Source organism: Centruroides vittatus, unplaced genomic scaffold (assembly GCF_030686945.1).
Source record: "Centruroides vittatus isolate TY-2023 unplaced genomic scaffold, ASM3068694v2 contig_680, whole genome shotgun sequence".
NCBI lineage: Eukaryota > Metazoa > Arthropoda > Arachnida > Scorpiones > Buthidae > Centruroides > Centruroides vittatus.
In genome coordinates this window covers 2,162,105-2,186,698 of record NW_027122427.1, presented here as the reverse complement: position 1 = coordinate 2,186,698, position 24,594 = coordinate 2,162,105, and the positions used below count along the sequence as shown (strand labels likewise).

Here is a 24,594-nt window from a genome sequence, read left to right as displayed (position 1 = left end):
TCCAGCAGTGTTTTGAATCCAGCTGGATTTTTGCTGGATTAAAATCATTCCAGCTGGATCCAGTCGCGGATGTATTTTTGGTGCAATAAAGTGTTATCTATCTATCTATCCTGCAATTTATGTTTTTTAATGAAATAAAACATTTAAAAAAATACTTTAAAAGCTTTTATTATTTAGACTGGTCGCTATAAATCAGTAAAACTTCTTACACATTTAGGTAGTAAAATTAACTTTGGTTCGGTTTAACACTTGAGATAGAGATAATTAACTTTAAATGTTTAGTTAGATTATAATTATAATGTAATCTTTAAGTTAAATAATAGCAAAAGTAATTCTACTAATTAATTAATATTAATATGTTATAATAATGTAAGGACGGATAATCAGTGGCTAAGTGGCTATCAGTCTTACCAGTTTTCATATATATAGGCTCTACATATTAGTCTGTAGTTATTTATAGGTATGTAAAACTATGTACTGGAAGTAGAATAAGTTAAATAAACTACACCTTTATCAATCCAGCAAAATTTAATAAAATAATAACGTTTTCAATCGTTTTTAACGATCTTCCTCGGTTACAAAAAAATAGAACATTAAATATAGAACATAAAATGTGTTCGGAATAAATATCAAAATTAACGGAAAACGCCCAAACGGACAAAATATAGATAAATAAACAAAATAAATAGCGGAAAAAATATATACAGGGTGTTTTTTTTAACTGACGGTACTCTGAAACATCTGTAGAGCAATCTACCAGCCGGACTGTCGCCAAATTTGGGAGAGTTACTAAGGACGACATGGAAAAGAGATTCCGCGAAGAAAAAAGTAGTACCTAAATTCGCCGGTAGAGGAGGATTTGGCGCTGTTGTAGCGAAAAAGCTACCAGCACTTCACTGAAGAAAGGGTCATCAGTCGCTTTTTTCCACTTGCATGGCCGCCTCGCTCCCCGGATTTAACCCCATGTTACTTTTTCCTGTGGGGTTACTTAAAGTCCAAGGTCTATCTTAGTAGTGTCCCAAACTTGATGACTTTGAAGGACAACATTTCTCGAACTGTGATGAACATTCCTGCGGACGGCCATGTTACGTTCGGCCATAGAGAACACGGTGTTCAGTGTGCAATGAGTTGTCCAGCAGGACGGTGATCACATTGAAGAAGGGAGAAGGTTATTTGCTGATTAATTAAACTATCGTTATTACACTGAAACCTCTGTCTGATTATTCATTCGTGTGTTTGTTAATTGCAGCTGGATTTTATGCAGATTCTTAGCTGTTTTGCTACAACAGCGCCAAATCCACCCCTACCGGAAAATTTGGGTACTACTTTTTTCTTCGCGGAATCTCTTTCCCATGTCGTTCTTAGTCACTCCCAAATTTGGCGACAGTTCGGCTGTTAGATTGCTCTACAGATGTCTCTGAGTACTGTCAGTTTAAAAAAAAACACCTTGTATATAAGATCCAATGAAACCAGCATTGTCCGTTAATAACATTAATGTAAAAGGATCTCCACATGGTAGACAATGAGTCTGCATCTCTATGGTTTATACAACCAGTTGTCATGTGCGCCTTGCAGATTTCCAATCTCTCAAGATGTTTGACCGTTTGCCTATTTGTCGTCGTTTTTATAATTGCCGCTTGATCCCATTGGACGTTACCATCCTTCTGTCTTGCGTATGATGCCAGCGCAGTGTTGTCAAGATTCTTACTGATTGTATATTTGTGCTCTTGAGCCTTTGTTTTAAACTGCGCATCGTTGCACCCACATAAACGAGCTTGGAATTGAAACGTTGGTCGTGTAAAGGCACCGAATATATACCCGTTGTTGAATTCTGATCCTCTTTCTTTTTATCGTTTCTTAAAAGTTTGAAAACAGTGGGATTACGTCGGTATACAATACGAAAATTATTAGACCTGGCAGTACATCTATGTATCTTGTTTAAAAATGGGATGTAATTAAGCACTATTCTTTTTACATTTATTCCAAACACATTTTATGTTCTATAGTTAAAGTTGTATTTTTTTGTAACTGAGGAAGATCGTTAAAAGCGATTGAATACGTTATTATTTTATTAAATTTTGCTGGATTGATTAAGGTATAGTTTATTTATGAGTAATTTAATTATTAGTGTTAGTAAAGTAGTGAGTAAGTAATTAGTAGCAGTCTAGTAGTTAGCAAAGCGGCAACGCGACGACGTAGACTTTTTCGCAATTATTTAGAAAGTTAATTGAGTATTTGCGGATCCGCAGCGTTGGATCCAGCACCAAGTGCTGGATCCAGCAGGCCGAAGAATGCGCTGGATCCAGCTGGATTGCTGGATGAGGGATCCAGCAATTGCAATCCCTAATAATTACATATTTTCACAAAATTGTGGAAATAAAATTGTACAAATAATAATAATAATCAGAAATTAACACTTTCAGCAAGAGCCGCATGTAACTGAAAAAGAGCCGCATTTGCCCATGTCTGATATATATGGTAATAAAATGCTTAAAATAAGTAATCATATATTTTAAAAATAAATATTCTTGTACTTCAATTGTATTACATAAAAATTGTTTTTTTAATTTCTGTTCTTTTTCTTTTTTTTTGCATGATTTCAAACATTATAATATTAATAATAAATGAAAATACATTCAGGTAAATTTGATTCTTTCTTAGATATAAATGAATAAAATATTTTCTAACCTTCCATTTCTAATAATTTTCATTTTATTGATATTTTTAAAGCAAATACTTAGATTACATGTACAAACCTGCATTAGTGAACTAGTAAAGATATTCTAATAAATGAAAAGTGGCTGTATGTGCCCAGTGTTACTTGGGCTTTAGAAGGGGTGGAGAATTGGTGAGGTTGAGTTGGGAGAGGGTGATAAAAACAATGATCTTGATAACTAAAATGTACATTTATTAACATCAGTAATTACCACAATGAAACTGCAAAACACAAAAAAATGCTTAGGCTAAAATTGACAAGGACGAGTGGGCCCTAATGTGTTTGTCCCATTGACTTAACATTATGTCTTATTCGAGTCTCTCTTCAGAGGTGTCAGCTACAGGATAAAGTTTTAATTTGATACTTGAGCTGTTTATTCAAACTAAGTCGAACAAACCAAAACACTCTTTCAATTAATATATAGATATCTCGGACTTATTTCCTGTATTTCTTGAAAGAAATATAATAGGTATTATGATCCAAAATGTTGCCATTGTGACAGCTTTTCCCAGGATATAACATTTAATTTGCAATTTATTATAATTTCATATATTCTATTCAGGTTAATGTTACCCTAGGTATACAAAATGGCGGCTCATCTCTGACTCCAGCATACAGAAGCAAGGAAACGGGGATGCATGTTTTTCTAAACCTAACCTATTCTAATAAATTATCATAATTATTAGCAATTAAATTATTAGAATAGGTTAGGTTTAGATAACGTGCATCCCCACTGTTTCCTCGCTTCTGTATGCTGGAGTCATTGACGAGCCACCATTTTGTATACCTAGGGTAACATTAACCTATATTCAATATCTAGAAACTTCAATGTTTTCTTTGTCTGAGATCCAAGGTTATAACACGAAATTATAATAAAAATTTATATATAATAATTCAATTGAATATAACAAATTTTCTTGAGGCACTATTTATTACATTTCAGACAATATTCCCCTTATACTTCATATGCTGCACAGTAACTGCAACGCTGCACGGTGGATTTTTTTGCAGGGTAACATGGTTTGTAACTATCACCTTTGTTAGAAACACTGTTATACAAGTATTTTGAGTGGTTAAGCCCATCAATTTAGTTTATACATAAAGAAATTATTTTTTAACATGAATTAAACGGTTACTTTTGTAAGTAATTTCTTTGTTTGTATGAAACACAAAAAAACTGTTTCTGTTCTCTGAATTTTTGTAAGTGCTTTTATGAACTTTTTATTTGAAAAAACCGATATTACAGGGCTTAAAAAGAGTGGAGTGTCAAGATCTGTGTTCACCATAGAACACACATGCATCTCGTGTAACATCTAGTTGACCTACCATGACATTAAAGTTCGGATGAGTTGGTTCTGTCGCAGCATGGCAGGCATTGATGGACTCCAAACTTTAAGGTCATGGTAGGTCAACTAGACAAACACATGCATCTCATGTAACACCTTATAATTATTTCTCAAATTTTCTTTAATGGTTTGCTCTGTCTCATCAGTAATTCAGTCTCACACCTGAGGAAGAACTCCCAAGAGTTTGAAAACATTTGTGATGATCTGCATTCTTTGTTTTTTATATATCACACCGGTTATAGTTCTAAGAGTGCAGTATTTTACACATCCCAGTGTTTTGCAGTGTAATGTAAAAAATTTTTTTTGGGGGGGACTCCACGACAAATTAATCAAAATTTCCATAAAAATCTACAGTAAATCATTAATTGGTTAACAAACAATTTGGGTAGCAAACATCGTCTCGGCAAATTAATCGAAATTTAACCGACCACCCACCGTATCTTTAAATTTCTATTCAATAATTAAAGATTTCAAATGATATAATTAAGATATACCCACACAATAACTTGCTTTTGACTCTGTTCTTCTATCTCTTTCCATATTTGATAAGCTTCCGGCATTAATTGGGCAAAGTACGGTTCCTCGTAAGAATATCTAATTAGTCTACTGAATCCGCTCGAACCGCCGCGGTTAGTTTCCGCAGAAAACTGTAAGGAAAAAACAAAGCATTAATATCAAAATTAAAATTTACTTCTCGCATGTTACATCTGATCTTTATCTGTTCCTCCAATTTAGCTTTACGTAGATATTTTAATAGATTTTAAGCTAAATGTGGGAAGGAGAGACGTGCTTAATATGCAAACTTAACATGCACAAAGTATATTTAAACTGATGTCAATTAATTCATTTATATATTCTGAAATATTAATTATAACCTGTTCCAATAATGCTACATGTTTTCCTAACGACTGCAAATATCTTGCAGTGTTAGATCCAACTATTCCGCCTCCTAACACCACATGATCGAAGCTTTCGGACATTTTTTTTAAAACATTAATGAACTTTGAGCCTTTAAACATTTGCCAATCATAAAAAATGATTTCCTTTTTTGCTTTTAATCAGAATGATAATGTCATATCACAAGGTCAAATTATTAAAATGTTTTCCAGACTCTTTAATAAATGTGATTTAAAATATGAATCCTCTAATCACAGTTTTTAATTATAATCATAATTGGAAAAAATCAGTAATGTTTATACAATCGTGACGTCAAATTGACGTCATTAATTAGAATCACTTGCTGTAAAAATGAAGATTGACGACAGATTGACGTAAAACGAAGTATCAGCTGATGAGTTCGTTAATAAATTCTTATTAATTACTTTCTGAACAAATCCCGAATATAATTCGCTGGATATTTCAGTTTTTGCCGAATTTATGAATGCTGTATAAATGTAAATGTCTTAATAAATCTATTAAGACCATCACGTGTTTTCTTTTAAGTTCTTTTATAACGAGAGATATTTAATAGAAATTTCCAAAATGCATACAAACAATTTTTTCTTGGAAACCAGTATAAAAAGTACTATAAACAAAGAAATCGTAGGACTAATTACCGAGTGTATACCGTTCGAAACGCCATTGCTTCAGCTTATCGTCGTCGCGGAACACCACGTTAGACGGCGGACGGGCAGCATCACGTGACTCAGCTTGGGCATCACTCCGCCACGTGACATCTCTGACGTATTTCCGGACAACTTATTCTTCTCGCGGAAGAATTCGTTCTCGGATTAAGATTCGACAACTACGATTTATTTTTCAGTGCGTCAACAATCTTTTGGCCAATTTCACGTCTTTCGTCTATATTTACGTTTTTAATAAAAATGAACATTAACAGATTTTGAGTGAAAATAAACTGAAAGCTGTGCGCGAATTCTTTATAACTCCTGCAATTTCTGTCCAATTCAGACGAAATTTTGCTTATATTCGTTTTATTTCTGACGGAAAGTATACGCCATTAATTTTGCGGAAATATTTACAATCAAATAAATGTTTCACCGATTTGCCAAAATATTTAAAAAATGCAACTTAAGGGAACTAAATGACGTCACTGCAACGTAAGCGCGATCGCCGATCGCGCTTACGTTGCAGTGACGTCATTTACTTCGTGCTCGACCAGGGAATTTCCCTTAAGTTGCATTTTTTAAATATTTTGGCAAATGGCATATTTTAAACTTACTTCATTCAATTTAAAATTTATACGTTAAAAAAAAATAGCCTCATCGTGTCATTTCTATAACAAATATTTTTAAAAATATTTCCATAGTGATCACGTGACTCTATTATCCAATTCGAAGTAAGGATCTCACGTGCCGGTTGTTTAGAAAGTATTGTTGCTCGTAACACACACACAATTCGTCTTTGTCTTATTAACTTTGAATTAAACTCGCTGTTTTGCCAAAAAAAAAAAAATGCCCAGGGGAAAGCCCAGGAGTAGAATTGGCCAAGTAAATTCTAGAGCTAAAAGATTTAGAGCAACTGAGAGCCCTGAAGACCGTGAAATTCGACTCAAGCAACATCGAATAAGAATGGCCTTGTCCAGGGCTGCAGAATCAGAATTGCAACATCGAATTCGACTGGAGGAAAACAGACTGCGAATGGCTTCGTTAAGGGCTACGGAGACGGCATCGCGACGTAAAGCTCGACGCGAGCGAAACAGATTGAGAGCGGCTTCATCCAAGGTTGTGGAAACGACATCGGAACGTCAAGCTCGACCGGAGCAAAACGGATTGAGAACTGCTTTGTCCGGGACCGAGGAAACAACGTTGCGGCGTCCGGCTCGACTCAAAGTGGACCGGGCGAGACCTGTTCAAAGAGGAATCGTTTCTTTAGACCGGCAGATTGTACTAATAGGAGAAGGGGCAGTTCGGTTCAATGAGAAAAATGTGTTGGAATACGACTGCGGTCCGTCAAATGTTAAGTCCCACTTTTGTAATGCTCTACATTTTGCACAAGATAGTGAATTTAATTCTTGCTGTCTCGAAGGAAAAATTAAATTGGAAAGGTCCTGAGATGTGCAAGAAAAAATATCAGAATAAAATATAATGCACGTATCGACGTGGAAGTATGTATGGTGCGAGCTGCCGAGTATATATACAAATATATAAATGAGAGTTGTGAATGCTAATTTAGTATTGTATCTGGTGATAAACAACACATAGTATGTGATGTAGATGAAATTTCAAATTTTGTTAATGGACGTTACGTAAGTGCAAGTGAAGCTATGTGTGAGCGTCCAATGCGTGATAGATCGTGTGCTGTAATAAGGTTGCTGGTTCATTTGCCAGATCATCAGTCTATTTATTTTAAAGGAAGACAAGAAGCAAAAACACTGGAAGCAGCACAAAATAAAGTAAAAAAGCTAATACATTACTTTGCACTTAATTTGTCTGACAAAGAAGCTCACAATTTTTCGAATACAGAAATTCCTTATCACTATGTGTATTCCAAAGGAAAATGACAGAGAAGAAAGAGGTGAAAAAATAGTGCTAAGAATGTATGAAAAGGAAAGATTTTATCTTACAAGGGGAGGGCACGACCTGGGAAATTCACTTTGGGATCAGACTTGGTATATAGGTAGTACTCCTTTAGAATGTTCAATCCTCAAAACAAGAAAGCGCAATGGCCAGCCAATTTTAAGAAAAAGGCCTTTAAAAATTCGAGCTCAGCTTATGTACTAATAAGTTTTGCTAGGTCAGCAGCCGCCGAGCAGCTCAGTCGATATCGTTCTTGGCTACCACCAAGTCGTTCTGGGTTCTAATTGCAGTCTCGATTATTTTTATTATTTTTTTTTTCCTTTCTAAAAATTTTTTAAAATAAGTATTTTGAATATATAAATATTAAAATTTTATTATAATAAATAATTTCATTTAAAAAAATATCTAACACATATTACATGTCATTTTAATTATACTGTAATAATACAAAATAATTAATAAGTATATTAATAATAATAGTTACAAATGGTTATTATAGGAAGTAAAAAGTTTAGTTTGTGTCATTGTTACTTTTACACATAATTTTATTACATACAAAAATCTGAATGATAATTATCATAGAAACATGGGAAACAATACATTTTTTGGCATCTAGCACAACAAATAAATGACGAACGCTTATAAGAGCAATGTTCTTTCAGAAGATCAGTTGGAAAACAAACTTCATTCACATTCATGAATATCTCTCTGTCTTCAGCAAGTTTAGCAGCGTACCAAGCATATCTAATCATTTTATCAAAAATTGGCGACGACAATTGATGGTGAACTATTGATTGTATTTTAATAGTCTTCTCGAGAATTTATTTCTCGATTTTGTTCGATTAAATAAGCAGAATTTTGAAAATTTTTGATTAGATTTTTTACTTGTCTATAAAAATAGACGTCACAAGGTTGAACGAGAGGAGTACACTTTGGAGGAATCACTTTAATCGTACAAGTAGGTAATTCATTGTCATCCTGGAAGATTTCATCGTATAATTCAGGTTTTGTTTGTCCTTGCCAAGAGTCGATAAGTAGAAGAAACTGTTCTTTTCCCACGTAAGGTTTTAAACAGTTTTGAAGGAATTCAATATATAATTCTGTCGTAAGCTTTCCGGAGTTTGATGATGTTATTATAACATTTTTATATTTTTGTTTGTATTCTTCCACCGTTTTCTGCACTCTTGGACCAAATTTACCAGTTGATTCTTGAAGACATACAAATACCTGAGGCAATAGTTTTCCAGATAAGGTGAGTGCATATTGTGCTGTATATGATTGTGTCACTTTATTCATATCGTGCGTTTAACAAATACAGTTTTGGTACCTTTTTCTGCAAGAGTCCTATTAAAAGTAGATTGGTACTGGCACCCTAAAAACGATAATAGCATGAGTTATATAAAATGGATAAGTGTACAATTAAAATTGAGCATAATTTTAAGTTTTTTTTATATCAACATACCTGTCTGGTCAGTATTAATGACGAAATTTTTGTTAAATTTAGGTATTAATTGTAATGCCTGCTTCCGAAAGGTTGCTGCAGAATCCAAAACTTGTTCTAAAGTTGCTGTTTCCTTTTGCGAAACAAATTTTGTTATTTTTCGTTGACATATGTTATAAGTGCTTTTAAATTTCTTTACCCATCGTTCAGAAGCTTTAAATTCAAAATTTCCAAACTGTCCAGCAGCAGATAGAGCCCACTGCTGCAAGTTTCTAGTAGTTACTTGTTGATAATTCTGTCTGGCTTCAACAAAACGATCATATGTCCAAGAATCAATAATTGCATATTTATCAAACTTATTTCCTCCTTTTTTTATTTCTTCTTCCCATTTGGATAAATACTCTTTTTTTTTTTTAATCGACTACATCCATTTTTTTGCAATGTTTTCAAATTCCATGTAGGATGTTTTTTCGCAATGTTAATGACTTTGATTTTATAATTCAAAGGAATATGTTCCACTTCTCTTTTTTTCTTTTCATCGGGCTCATACTCGTCAGATGAAATATCAGCTTTCACCTGCTCAAAATATACTTCTTCACACACTTCATTAGCATGAATAAGCTCTTCATCGCTTACAAAACTTTTTTCAGCCAACATATGCACAGTATTTTTGTAAATTTCCTCACCCATCAACATAGCTTCATCAGAAATTGAAGCAGAACATTTCAATACAATTAAATTTTTTTCCGCAAGCAAACTTTTACAATATTCAAATGCATCTGTTAATTTCATTTTTAAACTATCACTATTTATCAATTCTTCAGCAGTTTCCTCATCAACTGTTGGTAGACTGATAGTATCTTCATTTGCAGACATTTTACTGTAAAATATTGAAACTATTTGTATTATGGTGTGATATATCATGGAACACTATGATCTCTTTGAAATCCAAAAGTAAACTGACACGTTGTCTCTGAATATTCAGGTCAGTCCATAAGTCCATGCGCATTTTTATGACCTTGAGAAAAATCTTGTTTTGCTGTTAAAAATGTCAGTCTAATGTGATACTTTTTACACTGAAGTATTAAATTGGATCTCATTTATATAATACTGTTCAGAATTGGAAACATTTCAGTTGTTTATTTTCGTTGATATGTAAATTAATAATAATAGTAACCTTCGAAAAATTTGATACAATAGAATAATAAATGAAAACTGTTGTTCCATAACTAATTATTTATAACTATTATTATTAATATACTTATTAATTATTTTGTATTATTACAGTATAATTAAAATGACATGTAATATGTGTTAGATATTTTTTTAAATGAAATTATTTATTATAATAAAATTTTAATATTTATATATTTCAAAATACTTATTTTAAAAAATTTTTAGAAAGGAAAAAAAAAATAATAAAAATAATCGAGACTGCAATTAGAACCCAGAACGACTTGGTGGTAGCCAAGAACGATATCGACTGAGCTGCTCGGCGGCTGCTGACCTAGCAAAACTTATTAGTATATAAGCTGAGCTCGAATTTTTAAAGGCCTTTTTCTTAAAATTGGCTGGCCATTGCGCTTTCTTGTTTTGAGGATTGAACATCCTAAAGGAGTACTACCTATATACCAAGTCTCATCCCAAAGTGAATTTCCCAGGTCGTGCCCTCCCCTTGTTAGACTTCTATTACTTCATGTTAAAGGAGCTACATGTTTTGAGGATCTACAAACTTTTAATGGAATACTCTTTCCACATTTCAATAAGCTGCAAGTGACCGTGGACTTTTGGACTCTGATTTCTGTCAGATTTTACCCATTGTACCTCGTGGAAATCGAATCATGCTTATCCAGTCGTTTACGGGAACAATTTTCAATGATTTCATCAAGGACAAATATGAGAAGTGAGGGTCAAATGAATTTAATGAATGTCTTCTGAAAGCTGGTTCAGATATAACAGGAAAAATAGGTGGAACTATGGGTGGAATGATTGAAATTCTTCAGAATTTGATTACAACTTACTGAATCATAGGTTTTGTATATCAGTGCTGAAAACTGATTCTATGTTCAGAAGTCTTAATGAAACAAGTTGTTCTTGCATCTACAAATGGCGAATGCCTGAAGAATCAGGAAATCATCAGGTGTTTACCAGAAGAACATAATTTACTATAGTATAGATTCCATATTAACTGATGATGCTAATGACAAACTATCCACCAGTTTTTAAATACAATTATGATATTAGGCATGCTACCACATCAGCTAATATTGAAAACTGTAGTAGTCATAGGAATATGTGCCCAGAAAAAAGGTCTTTGCAATGGAATAAGGCTATTTAATTACAGCTTAAATATTGTCCGACTGTAATTGAGGCGATATTGTGAATATTCCACGTATCGATTTAGCCCCAGTGATGTAAATGTCCATTTATACTAAAGCATCGACAGTTTCTATTATTCCAGCTTTTGCCGTTACTATTAACAAATCTCAGGGACAGACATATGATTGTGCGGGAATTTTTCTTAACCAACCAGTATTTCCTCATGGTCAACTCTGTTGCTTTATCCTGTTCAAGAAACCGAAACAATATTAAAGTGTCTACAACACTTTCTGGAACCTTTTACCGGTGTTAGACCAAAACGAAAAAATATCCGTTAACGTTTTCGAACTTCGTAGTTCTTCGAAGTTCGAAAACGTTAACGGATATTTTTTCGTTTTGGTCTAACACCGGTAAAAGGTTCCAGAAAGTGTTGTTTACATCCCCGGTGTTCCTTGATGTATGTAGATTAAAGTGTCTATTACTAAAGGAAGACTGTAAAGAAACTTTTTAAAGGACAATAGAGTGTTAACTTGGAATATAGAGTATAAAGAAAGATTTTAATATTTTTCTAATATAAAAACCATCTGTTTATAATAGATAAATAAAACTCACTTACTCAAGCCTCTAACTGGTGTGAAAAAATAAACAAAATCGAAGAAACAAGCATTTTCCTAACACCTTCCGTGTTCTTCCTCAGGTAAAACGGCTGGATTCCTTATTCTATAACACAGTTACAAAATTTTTTTTAAACAAATTCAAACGATGATAGTTCGATTGTGCGATGTTCATTGTGCAAGTGTTGTATTCGTCGTGTTCCCTATTGTTCAGAATCATATTTTCTTCTCATACGTACTTAGTTTCTTGTACAATGCACTATATTACTTTTAATGTTACATGTCCTCATACATCATTTGACACCAGATAAATCCTTAAGAATCATTATGCAATAAAGCTTGCCAAGCAAGCGAAAGAGCCATTTCCTCCCGAGAATTAATGCACGTCGGTGTAGTGTGCGCCTTATATATCTCTATCTCTTCTAGCCATTTGAGGTGGTCCATCCGTGTTGTTTTGACTATTAACACTGCCCCTGCGAAGTCCACAGTAATGCCCAGGTGAGAAGCATATATCGTGAGTGACATGGTGGCTCTGTTGTATTGTATATCTGCTTTGTGTTCTCTAATTCTGATCCCCATCGAGCATTTCGTTGATCCTATGTAGAGCAAATCCCTACCGAATCTTTCATCTCTCACTGGGTTTCGGTATATGCCTGGTAATTTACTTGGGTCAGATGGGTCCTTTCCATTACGTAACATGTCAAACATAGTTGGGCCTCTCCTGTATGCAATAATGACCTTGCATTTTTTGGCGATAGCTGCGTAAATGGATCTCAAGGCTGGGTTGTATGTAAGCAATATTCTTTCAACATCTATATCTTGGTTGTCACCCTGTGCCGTCGTAGATGTAGCGTGGGTCATTAGTGCTCTTTTGTGGCACTCCAAGATTCTTGGAATAAGATTGTGGTAGCCATGCATATCAGCAATCTTCTCAATGTGGTTTAACTTCTTTCTAAGCACCTCTTGAGTGGATGGATGAGTGTATGCCCTTCTGACCAATGATCAAAAAGCAGCTACTTTGTATTGAAATGGGTCACGAGTCGCTCAGGATGTACGTGGGGCTTGCACACTGTTTACGATATACTGTGGTGGTGTGTATGTTGGGTCTCTCAACCTTGATATCCACATCCAAGAAATGTACATTAGAGTCGCTGTGTTGATCTACTTCGAGTGACACCATCTGTTTATATGCACGTAAGTGAATTCTCTACAGTATAACTCCTATTATTTTTCTACTCTCCTGGTGAAATTTTGCTCTGTTGTTTTTTGTTATAACATATAGTATAAACTTCTTAATTTGTAGAAATGTTAGCAATTCTTCTTGAATTTTTTCAAATCTCTACTCTTCTCAATTCTTCAATCTACTTGTAAAAAGTATTCTGCCGTGCTCAATGGAAGAATTTCTATTTATGAATAATCATATACAACTATTACACAAATAAACAGTAAAGATTAACTAAATGAAAGTTTGTGGTTTATATTATTGCTCTATATTTTATATAATTGCTTACATGATGATGTGAAATAACAACACCTTTAAGCAATATGACTGGCCATAATTACACCCACAATAGATGAAACAACTGATATGGATTCTAGAGGAATGCCACATATTAAGTACTGTACACTTTTCTTCTCTGCCTATATAGATAAACTTTTCAATAACTTGTCTTCCAAAATAATAGATTATGCCGACAATATAAAAATTTTAAACAATGACCCACTGCAGACATCAATTCAATATGCTCTTCCTTTACCAGTGATAACTTAAATAATAATATTCACAAAACTGTAATCATGTGTTACTCTTTGATGCATAACCCATATCTTTCCTTGATTTATATTAATCGCCATAAAATATGTTAAATCTTACTGCAATCTCAGCGTTATATTTGACGACAAACTGACTTTTCACGATCATATTCATCACACTGTCAAATCTCTTTTTATTAAACGGGGCATTCTTTGGCACTTTTGTAAAAACATTTCTTCAAATTCTGTTTTAAGGGTTGTTTTTTTTACAAACTTTCAGTCAATCATTGATTAATGCCTCTCTGTTTAGTCAATGATGCTCCATCTTTATTCTGTAAAGTTAACACAAAGTTTACTTCCTTCTGTATAAATTTAGTGATATGCCCTACTAATAAGCCCAAAAGTTGCCAGAATTTGTCTTGGATTACTAGATCTCACTAACCTCTTAAAATATTTTGAGTGTATACTTTGCTATATTTTAATGGAACAATCTAATCAAAATTCAAGACTGCGCACGACTGTTCCCTCAATATCTCCACCGAAGGAGGCCTCCCGCACATCATTGGTTTACGCGGGAAAAATAAAGGTCAGATACTTTTTGAACATCCCTCATATGTTCTTGAAACCATTGCTTAATTTGTCTAGCCCTACATCATGATGCATGTCATCCTCATCACCAAAGTGATCTGATGTTTTAATGACGAAAGATTCTAATTCCAAGTAACTATCAAGGATTGCCATTTCACCCAACCCCTTTACAGGTTAAGTTTGTTTTTATAAAAAGTAAAATCACGATACAAAAGGTCTTCAACTGGACTGGTATGAATGATAATATGATTTAAAAAAATGATCTGTGAGATAATGTTGGTAGAAAGAGGGTAAAAAGACAAGAAATATTACATGTTCTAACAGAGGGTACACAAAGACCGAGCCAGTAATTGTACCATTCCTTTATCCATGTGTTGCTCATGGCATCGTCCCCTGATAGCCTGTTGAATCTTGCAAATGGTTTCTGCTTGGGTATCGCCAAGCTTTTGGCAAAATTTGATGCAATATCGCTGCTCATGTTGTTCAGTCATTTTCCAACTTAACGAAATCCAACGAGCGCTCACTACACATCCTCACTCATAGGCCAACTGCCAGCGGCTGATGCTTCCTGCGGGCGGGAAAAAATTTAGGACTGCGCATGACTGTCCCCTCAACATCTCCACCGAAGGAGGCCTCCCACGCGTCATTGGTTTATGCAGGAAAAATAAAGGTCCGATACTTTTTGAACACCCCTCGTAACATACAACTTTTAGAATGGCTTGCCAACAGTCCAGATATATCTTCCATTGAAAATGAGCTGTATAAAAATAGCTACAACAATAGAAGATTTAAAGAAAACAGTCAAAGAATCGTGGTCACAAGTTGATCCAGAACTGTGTAAAAAACTTATTTCTACAATGCCATAAGGTGGCCCTACAAAATATTAATCATCATTATTCCATACTTTCGTTTAATATTTTTCACGATTCTATGCTTTTGTTCAACTCTTACTTTGTTTAAAATGCCGTAATTTTGTAATTTATGCAAATATCTTTACGAAGTTTGGTACATAAATACTCTAATATGTCTATTATATTTGTCAATTATTAAAAGTTCAATAATATTTTTGTGAGTGTTTGGAATGTTATTTCAGGATCAAAATAATTTTCCTGCAGCAATTAAAGACTTCTTTGAACCCACAGGTAGTTAGTAAAAATAAAAAATGGTGAATAGAGTAATCTTAGTCAAAAAGTCAAAACAAAATATCTATATTTTCACCTGTTTTTTATTTTTGTTTTGACTAGGATCTGCTCTATTTGCTAATAGGAAACTATACCAGTGTAATAAGTTCTATTAACAAGGTCAAAGTAGACAAGGATACAAACAGAAATTGATAAGAGTAAGGACATAGAGGCAAAAAGAATTAAAAAAAAACAGTAAGATGCATAACAATAAAATTTTAAATTCAAATTTCTCAATTTTGTAATAAAAATTTTAATCATATAAATTACTTTTATACATTATAAAATATTCATAAATTAACAATTAAACAAATTATGCATATGAGTATTAAGTTATTTTTAAATTAATTTCTTCCTATTGTTCCATATACAATAATGGATCGTCGTCTTCTGCAAAAGTTTCATTCCAAAAATTTTTTAATCTCTCATTCTTATTGGCACAGAACATCTGGAAATTGTTCATCACTTTCCTCATGAACTGTTCGTCGCCAGTGGCCAGTGACTTCCAACGTTTCGTTATCATGTAATTCCACGACCAGAGAAATCCAACCTACAATGAAATTTAATAAAACAACTGTATCGTCTCCGATTACATTTTACAAATAATAATAAAAAATCGAGTCTTGTAACCTTAAATTTCGATCTGGAAGGCATTTCGTTTTTTACCAAACCGCTAAAATGTCTAGTGATGTACTGTTCGTGGGGACTATACAGTTCTTCCTATAATTACGGAGATTTAATAAATCAAATTTTATTAATATAATTTAAGAAACAAAATTGTATACTTTTTCAAGCTTTCCGCCCCTAATACGATAATTGTGTTGGTCGTTAGAACTGTGCGTCGTAATGATGACAAACATACTTCCGCTGATATGTACGTATTGGGAAGGACCCGTATTGTTGGGATCTCGATGAAGAATGAATCCAAATTTTTTTAAGATGTTCTCTTGAAATGAGATGAGGCCCTCTTCTAAAATAGTTTAATAACGATGATAAATTGTGATTTACGTGCAGTATATACTGTACGTCGAAGCAAATCTATACCTTTCAATAAGCGAACTTCGGCTTCCGGTAAACATTCTAAATTCAAAGGAACAAAAATCGGTCCTCTTAGAGGATCGGATTTTGTAGAAAATGGCAAAGCAAAAGGATCACTTGGAATTGGCACTAACTGAAGATTAGAAGCAGATGCTTTTCTAGCCCATCCTTGAACCTAAAAAGTAATAAATTCTAAGTATTTTATAGTAAAGTAATCAGCTCGGTATCATAAAAATTGAATACATTCATATAACATTCAATTAGCATAATTTATGACATTGTAAATCATTTAATAAAAATTTATAAAATAATTTGACAAAACTGGAGAAGTAACCAAATGAAAGATGCAGTACACCTTGTATAACCTTATATTGTTGGGATTATTTATACAAGGTGTACTGCTTTTTTCATAAAAATTTATGTTGCATTGTTTATATAGAATTATTTTTTAATATGGAATATATATTTCAATACCTTGTTGTCTTTTTTATATTGTTAAGCATTAATAAAATAAGATAGAAATTGAAAAATATCAAAGTTGAATGACCAAATATTTATATACAGCTTTCTTATATATAACATCTGATTTATATATATGTAATAAATAAATAAAAATAATTAGATAAACAAATATATAAATATATTTGCATATGTTATTTTTAATTTGATGCATTAGATTATAGGATATTTTTAAACAAAAAGTCGGAACATTCCAATTTTGGAATACTCGGTATACCATTCGTTTCAACGTGTAGAACCTGAAGCAGGCCTGTAAACTAGGCCAAAAATGTTTGTTTGTAATAAAGTATTTCTGGAAGACATAAGATGTGTAATTAATTATTCAAAACTTGGAAAAATGTGCCTTCTAAATGGTGAATGTGTGTGATTAAAAAAATAAAACGGGATTTTTTTCTTTTTAAAATTGGCTGTATTATTATACCTCTTCCTAAATTTTATAGAAATACACTCATTAACCCTCATAATTTGGTCTAAAGGTAGGCTTGTTGAGACCACAGCTTTTACTAATACCACCAGTAATAATTACATTAGCGAGGTTGAGGCCAAAGTTTTAAACGCGAAAACGTGTATGTCGGACGTTTGGCGCTGCTTTCCTGTAAGCCTAGAAGTTTGGCAACGGCATTTGGAAAGTCAGTGGAATCATGCTCGACATTCCAAACACCATTGTCAAACTTCTAGGCTTACAAGAAAGCGGCGTCGAATGTCCGACGTACACGTTTTTGCATTTAAAACTTCGGCCTCAACCTCGCTATTAATTTAAGAACATTCTGGAAGTAAAACTAACTCCAACTAGGACTCAAATCTGCAACTTTTGCAAATGTATCAATAATTAATAGCAGACCATGATGTAACTCAATCTGGCATTCAGAGATTTGATCACAAATGTTGTATTGGTGCAAAAGTCAATGTAGTAAAAATTCTTGGCACTACTGGAACTTGGTCGACGAAATTTTTTTATTATTTAAAATTAATAAGAATGTTATTTGTGACTTAAGATTAAATAATAACATAGAATATTAATATACAGAAATAAGAACAAGCTATGATTCAGAATTTGGAATTTTTTTAGATTTCAGAACAGCCGTAAGAAGGATTAAAAGTTCAAGAGTTTAACAAAAGTATTGCACAACTTATCGGTACTGTGAGATCTGGAACTTCCCCTGAACGAAAAATTGTAATAATTGTTCCCTATTATAAACATCCTCGCTAGAAAATGTCTTGGCCAAGAAAATATGCGTCCTTGGCCATATAACTGTCAACTATCCATTGTTCTTACGCTGAGTACAGATCAGCTTGCAACTTAAGTTTATAGTTAGTGCCCAAATTCACCGTATTGTTTCCAATCTCGGGAACACCTATGGCCTGATCACATTCACGTGATCAACTTTTCCAGCAAAAAGCTATATAAGATGCTTCTCTCCCCCTCCCGGGGAGTCGATCGTCAACCGGTAGATAGAGGGTGTGTCGAAGATAATTAATGTCTCTCGCTCCGAATAATTAACGTCTCTTGCTCTAAAATAGAGGTAAGAGGAAGTAACGTCTCTGAATCCTAAGGAATTAACGTCTCTTGTCCGAAAACTGGATATCCTACCAATTTGGCATACGGGTACGACGCTATAGAACATTGGATTGTCTAAGAGGTATGGAACCCATCCATGTGAACTCTCTCTCTCTTCGTGTGTTAGGGATATATATATGTGTTAGACATTTGTAACATTTTTTTTTATTCCAATACATCGTTGTTACCTTGTTAAATGATGTCTTGCTTACTCGAATATTCGCCTATCGCCTTACCACGACTCCACCTTCCCTCCTACACTCGACCAGATGAAAAAGTAGTCCCATCCCTATGGGAAACCCTACGGAAAAATAAGCCATCTCTGACTCGTGGGCAAGTCCCTCCGACTTGTTAGCCCAAATTAGATGGAGGTTCGTCGTACCTCCTCGGTACCCACAGTACCATAGTCGCTAGATATACTGGTCCTTGAGCTGCCAATAGCTTTAATGCTACAATAGTGGTGTAATAAATGTTTCTACCACTTTGAGCACTGCAATCACTTTGTGGCATAAGTTTGGCTTGAGCATAGGGAGAGTCAGCTGTAAACATTCAAAATTCTTTTAACATATGAAATTTTCTTTTTTTTAAAGGACTGCTTATAGATACTATTTTAATTCGGTTTTGAACATTATTTATTCATAAATGTCATTAATGTTTATATTTCTATTAACTGTCACTTTCATGATTTTAGACTTTAAACTGATTAGACTGTTTGTTTTTTGCTTACAATGTGTGCTCATTTTTAAATATTTTTGGGAGTTTTCGTTAAGGGCAAGAAATACCAAAGTGGTATATGTAATACTGTTCCATCGCCTTGGTAATGCACGCGCTTAACTGTTTATCATTTTAAAATCTGTTTGTGAGGTTTCATTTTTAAAAATAATTCAGTTATTTTGTTCTCTGGTTCGAATCGCATTGGTTTTTAAACCTGATGAAGACCGAAAGCATTTGTTTCATAATCATATTAAATCGTTTTATTACTGGACTTCAAGATTTTACGAGTGTTAATTTACAGAGAAGGAAGTAAACTTAAATAAAATAATTGATAGTAAATTTAGGAAATTAATAACTTTTTCCTAAATTAATTATTATATTATTAATTTCCTAAATTATGAATATTTCTATTTATTAAGTTATTAATTTTGCTGGTTCTTTTTTTAAAGTGAGATATTTTTTATAATAGTCTAATAAAGAATAAATGCTAAAATTAGAAATATTTTTTATTCATAATGTTTATGTAATTATTAATTTAAATATAAATGCAATGAATTTAATTGAACATACATAAAGAATTTTCAAGAAGCAATGGAATATTTTAATTCCATTGCTTCATTTGGCAGAATACTGTGTAATGTAATAAATTCTGAAAGATACTATTTTTTTAATGTTCTATTCTTTCTAGAATTTATTGTATAACATTTCTTTATAAAAAAATACTTATTTTAAGTTTAATTAATTGTAAAAATTTATATATCTAATTCATTGCAATGTAAGAAGTGAATTAGACCAAAAGTAACTGTAATTAAAAATAGTTTCAATTTCTCATTAGATAACAAATTTTGAAAACATCATCTTTCTTTTCTTGAGACACTTTATACTAAATTAGTTAAAATGGTCAAATCAACCTCATCTTATCCTATAAAATTTATAATTTAAAAACGCAAAACTTAGTTTCAAATGTTATTCTACTCCAATTCTGTATTAAAGTATTACTGTAGTGTTTTTTAACTTTCATTGGAAAGGTTAAAAAACTGAAATTATTTATAGAATTATATATTTTTGACTAAGATAATAGCTTCAGTAATGATTAAATCTAAAAACAGATGAAGCTAAATGTTAATTTTATCTACAATATAAAAACTTACACACAGTAATTAGATTTTTCTTCTGAAATATGATAAAATTAGACTTTAACTCAAAATAAAAAAATAAAATCAGTATCAGAATTAATAATGTTCTACAAATCTTAATAGTTTTTCTTTTTTTAATAGGATAAAATCAAGAAAAGCCATTCTTGGTTTTCGGAATTGACCGTTCGGAATTGATTTTGTATATTTATAAATATGGAAATATTAAATAATGTTATAGATTTTGTTTTTAATTTAAATTTAAAAGAAACAGAATGTTAATTTCTCTAAATGAATTTAATTAAGTATTCTATAAAATAAAAATTTATACCAATTCTGCAAGAAGATTTCCAGTAGCGACCATCCACTCTATTGTAATTTCAAATGCTTCAGCAGGTTGAAATATGCTGTGATATTTAGCATGACCCCATTCTACTCTTTCACTTTTTTTGCTAACATCTATGTCTATATTAGTGTTCTTTAACTGCAAACCTTTGATAAAACATGAAATAAACCAATTATATAAAAATATATTAATAAAAAGTAATAAAGTTAAATTTCGTATTTACGAGATTCTCCGTCCGATAATTCGTAAGTGTTATCGATATCACTATTGAGAGACCAATTCACTCCTGTTTCAGAATCTGAGGGATGCTTAATTGGTAGTAATTCAACTTCTAACCATTCTTTTTGAAACATTTCGAGATCACCAGCTTGGCATTCAATATCTGTTTGAAAAATTAAAGAATTGAAATAATAATGTAATTAAAATATGTCAAGATTATGAAATTAAATAATTTATAATGATATATTTATAACAGAATATAACTTACAATACAGTAGAGCGTCGTTAATCGGAACGTCGGTAATCGAAATGGCTGGAAATCTGAACGATTTTCAGTCGGACTGTGTCGTGCTGAATCGAACGTTTTTGATACTAGATTTACTTCTAAAGTATAATTTTCATGTTTTTTTATATTCTTCAATATATTTATTTTGTTTGTACAAAGTGCAGAAATAATTTTTAACGATACGATAGCCTCGATTATTATTATAAAAATTTTCGTTAGGCTTAAAATCGACGAAAATTCAACAGGAAGCGACACGCAACGGAGAAAAATTTGAACATCGAACAGGTTAATATATTTATTCGTACAAAGTCAGAAATTGGAACAAATGACAAATTGGAACAACCCCAGTCCCCAATTGACTCCAATTTTTGACGCTCTACTGTAGTTTATTATAATTAGCTAAATGACTTAGGTAGTGAGCTAGTCTGCTGAACAGCAAGCATGTTTACTTGAGAGACTTGAATTTGAATTCAGGTTAAATCATCAGAAAATTTTATTTCTATTTTAATATGTTGTGTGTCATTCCTCACTAACCTATTCTAGACATGAAAAAAGCCCTCATAGTGCCTCCAGGGCAAGAAGAAGCCAACAATTAGCATATTATCGGTGAAAAAATTAGTGTAATAAATTACTCTAATAATCAAATATCCAATAACCAATCTTTAGATTAATGCCAAACAATTACTGATTACATCAGGTTATTTTCTTCCAAAAACTTCTAAATTATTTATTTATGAAAGAAAATGAAATTAAGCATCGAACAATCTCAAAATTTTATAATTCCAATTGAAATGATGAAAATACCAATTATTCACATCAATAGCATTCAGTTTACCAGTTTTAATAAAAGAAAAGAAATTGGAAATTGAGAAGTACTGAAAGAACAGTCTTCATCAACACTTGCAAGCATTCAAAAGTACTTTCTTTGATCTAGTCTTCAGAACAATTCATAATCTCGGATGGTCTCTGTCTTCTTGAATTAAAGCGTTAAACATTATCAACTTTATGTGTGCCAAGTATTTGAATTTATTACACTACATAGTGTTTAAGCAACAAACTTTGTGTGTGTTAGCAAATGAAAGTAACAGAAGAATTTAATCCTATTTGGAAAATGAAAGACCAGCCAATTCTAAACTGTCAAATAATTGCTGCTAATATACTACTTGATGTTCATGAACATCAGTGTTTGGGAATTTGATCATTCGTGACTGGATATTCATACACCAAAATTTCAAATTTTGTGAAAGGTTTTGACCTTTCGGGAAATGTGAGATTACATACTACTGTAAATTGGAGTTGTCGTCTGAGCGAACTGGATGTTCAAGCAGGTGCGATGCTAAAAGATCGCTGCACTCACTCATTTGTATGGTGTCTGTCATAAGTCACGTTACTGTTTTGTTTTTTCCCCCCTTTCAGTTTAAATAAAATGACTTTTGCAGCAGTATAAACCATCGAAAAGTATACTTATTTAGTAAAACCATTCATTTTTCTGAAATTATTTTAAAACAGCAGTAATACAAAAAGTCTTAAAACAATTTACAAATTTAACATTGAAAATGGAGCTCAAAGTTTGAGAATTTTTATGTTTATGAAGGATTACCCAGTCCCAGTTATTCACAAATATGGGGGATTAGTTTATATGTAAAACCACCATAATTCAGATCTCTCAGAAAAGAATAGTTTGTTCACGCACACATCCAAGATATCATGTTAGAATAGTTATAAAATAAATTTTAAATTTACAAAATGTAGAAAATAATGTTGATTTAAATGTTAAATCTCTTTCTATTGGTAATATTCACTGACTTTGTCGTACTCATGTAACATTGGTCGTACTCATGTAACAAAAATTATTGGCCTTCAAACAAAAATTTCTGATGCTATTCAATAAAGAATGATATCATTCTATTGTAATTTATAATTATTCATAAATAGGATAAAATTCACTAGTTAACTAAATAACATTCAGATCTCTAAATTAACATTTAACAGTGTACATGTTAAATCAAGACCAAAACTTTTATAATTTAAAAATATAGTGTACACTCACTCTGCTTAATCTGAACCAATTTTGTTTGTTTTCTTTTACATACTCAAGCCAACAACAAAAAGAAATCACGGATTATGATTTAAAAATATCCCAAATTTGTAAAATTATTACATATTTTAACAGAAATATATGTAAGAAAATACAATATAAAATTTTTTATATGTACGTTTGCAGTCTTTTTTTGACTTTTCCTCGCTAATCTATACAATCTCGTATGATAAATTAGTTGAGATATTAGCAAAATGAACTATAAAAGATAATTCTCAATAATTATAGTAGTATTATTGTGTTTTAAGTTAGAAATTCTAATGTACAAAATAAGTTTCCATTGATTCTCATAGAATGCTCTCCTGATTAACACTAATTTGTTTAAATACTTATGAGAAATCAATTATTATTCCGAGTTACGTAAACTTGAGTTCTAATATTTGTATAAAAAATAAATATAGAAAATTTTAATAACATGCTACCTATATCTTTTTCTTGAGGTACAATATAATAAAGATAGAATCCATGAAAAAATTCCAATCTAGATTCACCAGATGCATGACATATTAATTTCTTCTTTTGCATTTCCTGAAAATATATATATATTTATGAGCCAATACGCATTATTATTAAAAAAAATACTATATTAAAATATAATTACTAATACCTGTAATATTTTTATGGCTTGTAAATCTGAAACAACATCTTCGACATGCTCTTTTAACCAAAATACAGCTTCACCACTAATAAATGTCCAAGGAGGTAAACTAGCTTGATTATTTAGAAAAGTTAAGCCATCTCTAAGCAAAAAAAAAACCGAATAATTTAAAAAACTGTTACTAATTTAATTAGCAATGAGAAATTAAATAATAATATAACTAGACAATATAACTAGAAGTGTTTTTTAAATTAAAAGAAAGGAACCTCAATTTTTATGAATGATAAAATATACCAATTACCGTATATTTCCACAGATAAGACGATAGTTGAATCATAAAAAAAGACACGACCCCCTACGACGACGAGTCCTATAAGACGACCCCCAAAATCCGGGGTCGTCTTATAGGACAGATACAAAAAAATTAGATTGAAATTTATATAAATTAAAACCATTATTAAAAAAATGGACAAACCGTAATTATTTACTAGTAGAGAGTAGGACATGTCCACAAAATAGAATAGCCCATACGACATTTTTGTGAATAGTCAAGGTCATTACCCGAATGCCCGAATCAGTGCGAACGTTTGCAACAATAGCAAGGAAGAAAATAAAACTTGTTCATTCGAAAAATTACGAATAGGACATAATT

At 32.2% G+C, this 24,594-nt stretch overlaps 2 protein-coding genes across 6 annotated transcripts in view; both read right to left on the bottom strand.

Annotated features, from left to right (window-relative positions):
- LOC136980167 (peroxisomal sarcosine oxidase-like) overlaps nucleotides 1-5,760 on the bottom strand; it is a 31,939-nt gene extending 26,179 nt beyond the window's left edge. The window contains exons 1-2 of one of the 4 annotated variants that reach the window (XM_067276219.1): nucleotides 5,619-5,760; nucleotides 4,561-4,709 (exon numbers count right to left, since the gene is read on the bottom strand). In XM_067276219.1, coding sequence (XP_067132320.1) covers nucleotides 4,561-4,622 — 62 coding nt within the window. In that variant the 5' untranslated portion in view covers nucleotides 4,623-4,709; nucleotides 5,619-5,760. Of the gene's footprint in view, nucleotides 1-4,560; nucleotides 4,710-4,937; nucleotides 5,296-5,618 lie in introns of those variants that run through there. The other 3 variants (XM_067276218.1, XM_067276217.1, XM_067276216.1) reach the window with 3 other exon arrangements.
- A 9,902-nt stretch (nucleotides 5,761-15,662) lies between these two features.
- The window catches only part of Iml1 (GATOR complex protein Iml1), an 82,069-nt gene continuing 73,137 nt past the window's right edge, over nucleotides 15,663-24,594 (bottom strand). For both annotated transcript variants that reach the window (XM_067276224.1, XM_067276226.1), the window contains exons 30-37: nucleotides 23,952-24,084; nucleotides 23,767-23,872; nucleotides 20,965-21,123; nucleotides 20,727-20,887; nucleotides 16,478-16,646; nucleotides 16,219-16,403; nucleotides 16,064-16,153; nucleotides 15,663-15,983 (exon numbers count right to left, since the gene is read on the bottom strand). In XM_067276224.1, the coding sequence (XP_067132325.1) occupies nucleotides 15,789-15,983; nucleotides 16,064-16,153; nucleotides 16,219-16,403; nucleotides 16,478-16,646; nucleotides 20,727-20,887; nucleotides 20,965-21,123; nucleotides 23,767-23,872; nucleotides 23,952-24,084 (1,198 nt within the window). In that variant the 3' untranslated portion in view covers nucleotides 15,663-15,788. The remainder of the gene's footprint in view (nucleotides 15,984-16,063; nucleotides 16,154-16,218; nucleotides 16,404-16,477; nucleotides 16,647-20,726; nucleotides 20,888-20,964; nucleotides 21,124-23,766; nucleotides 23,873-23,951; nucleotides 24,085-24,594) is intronic.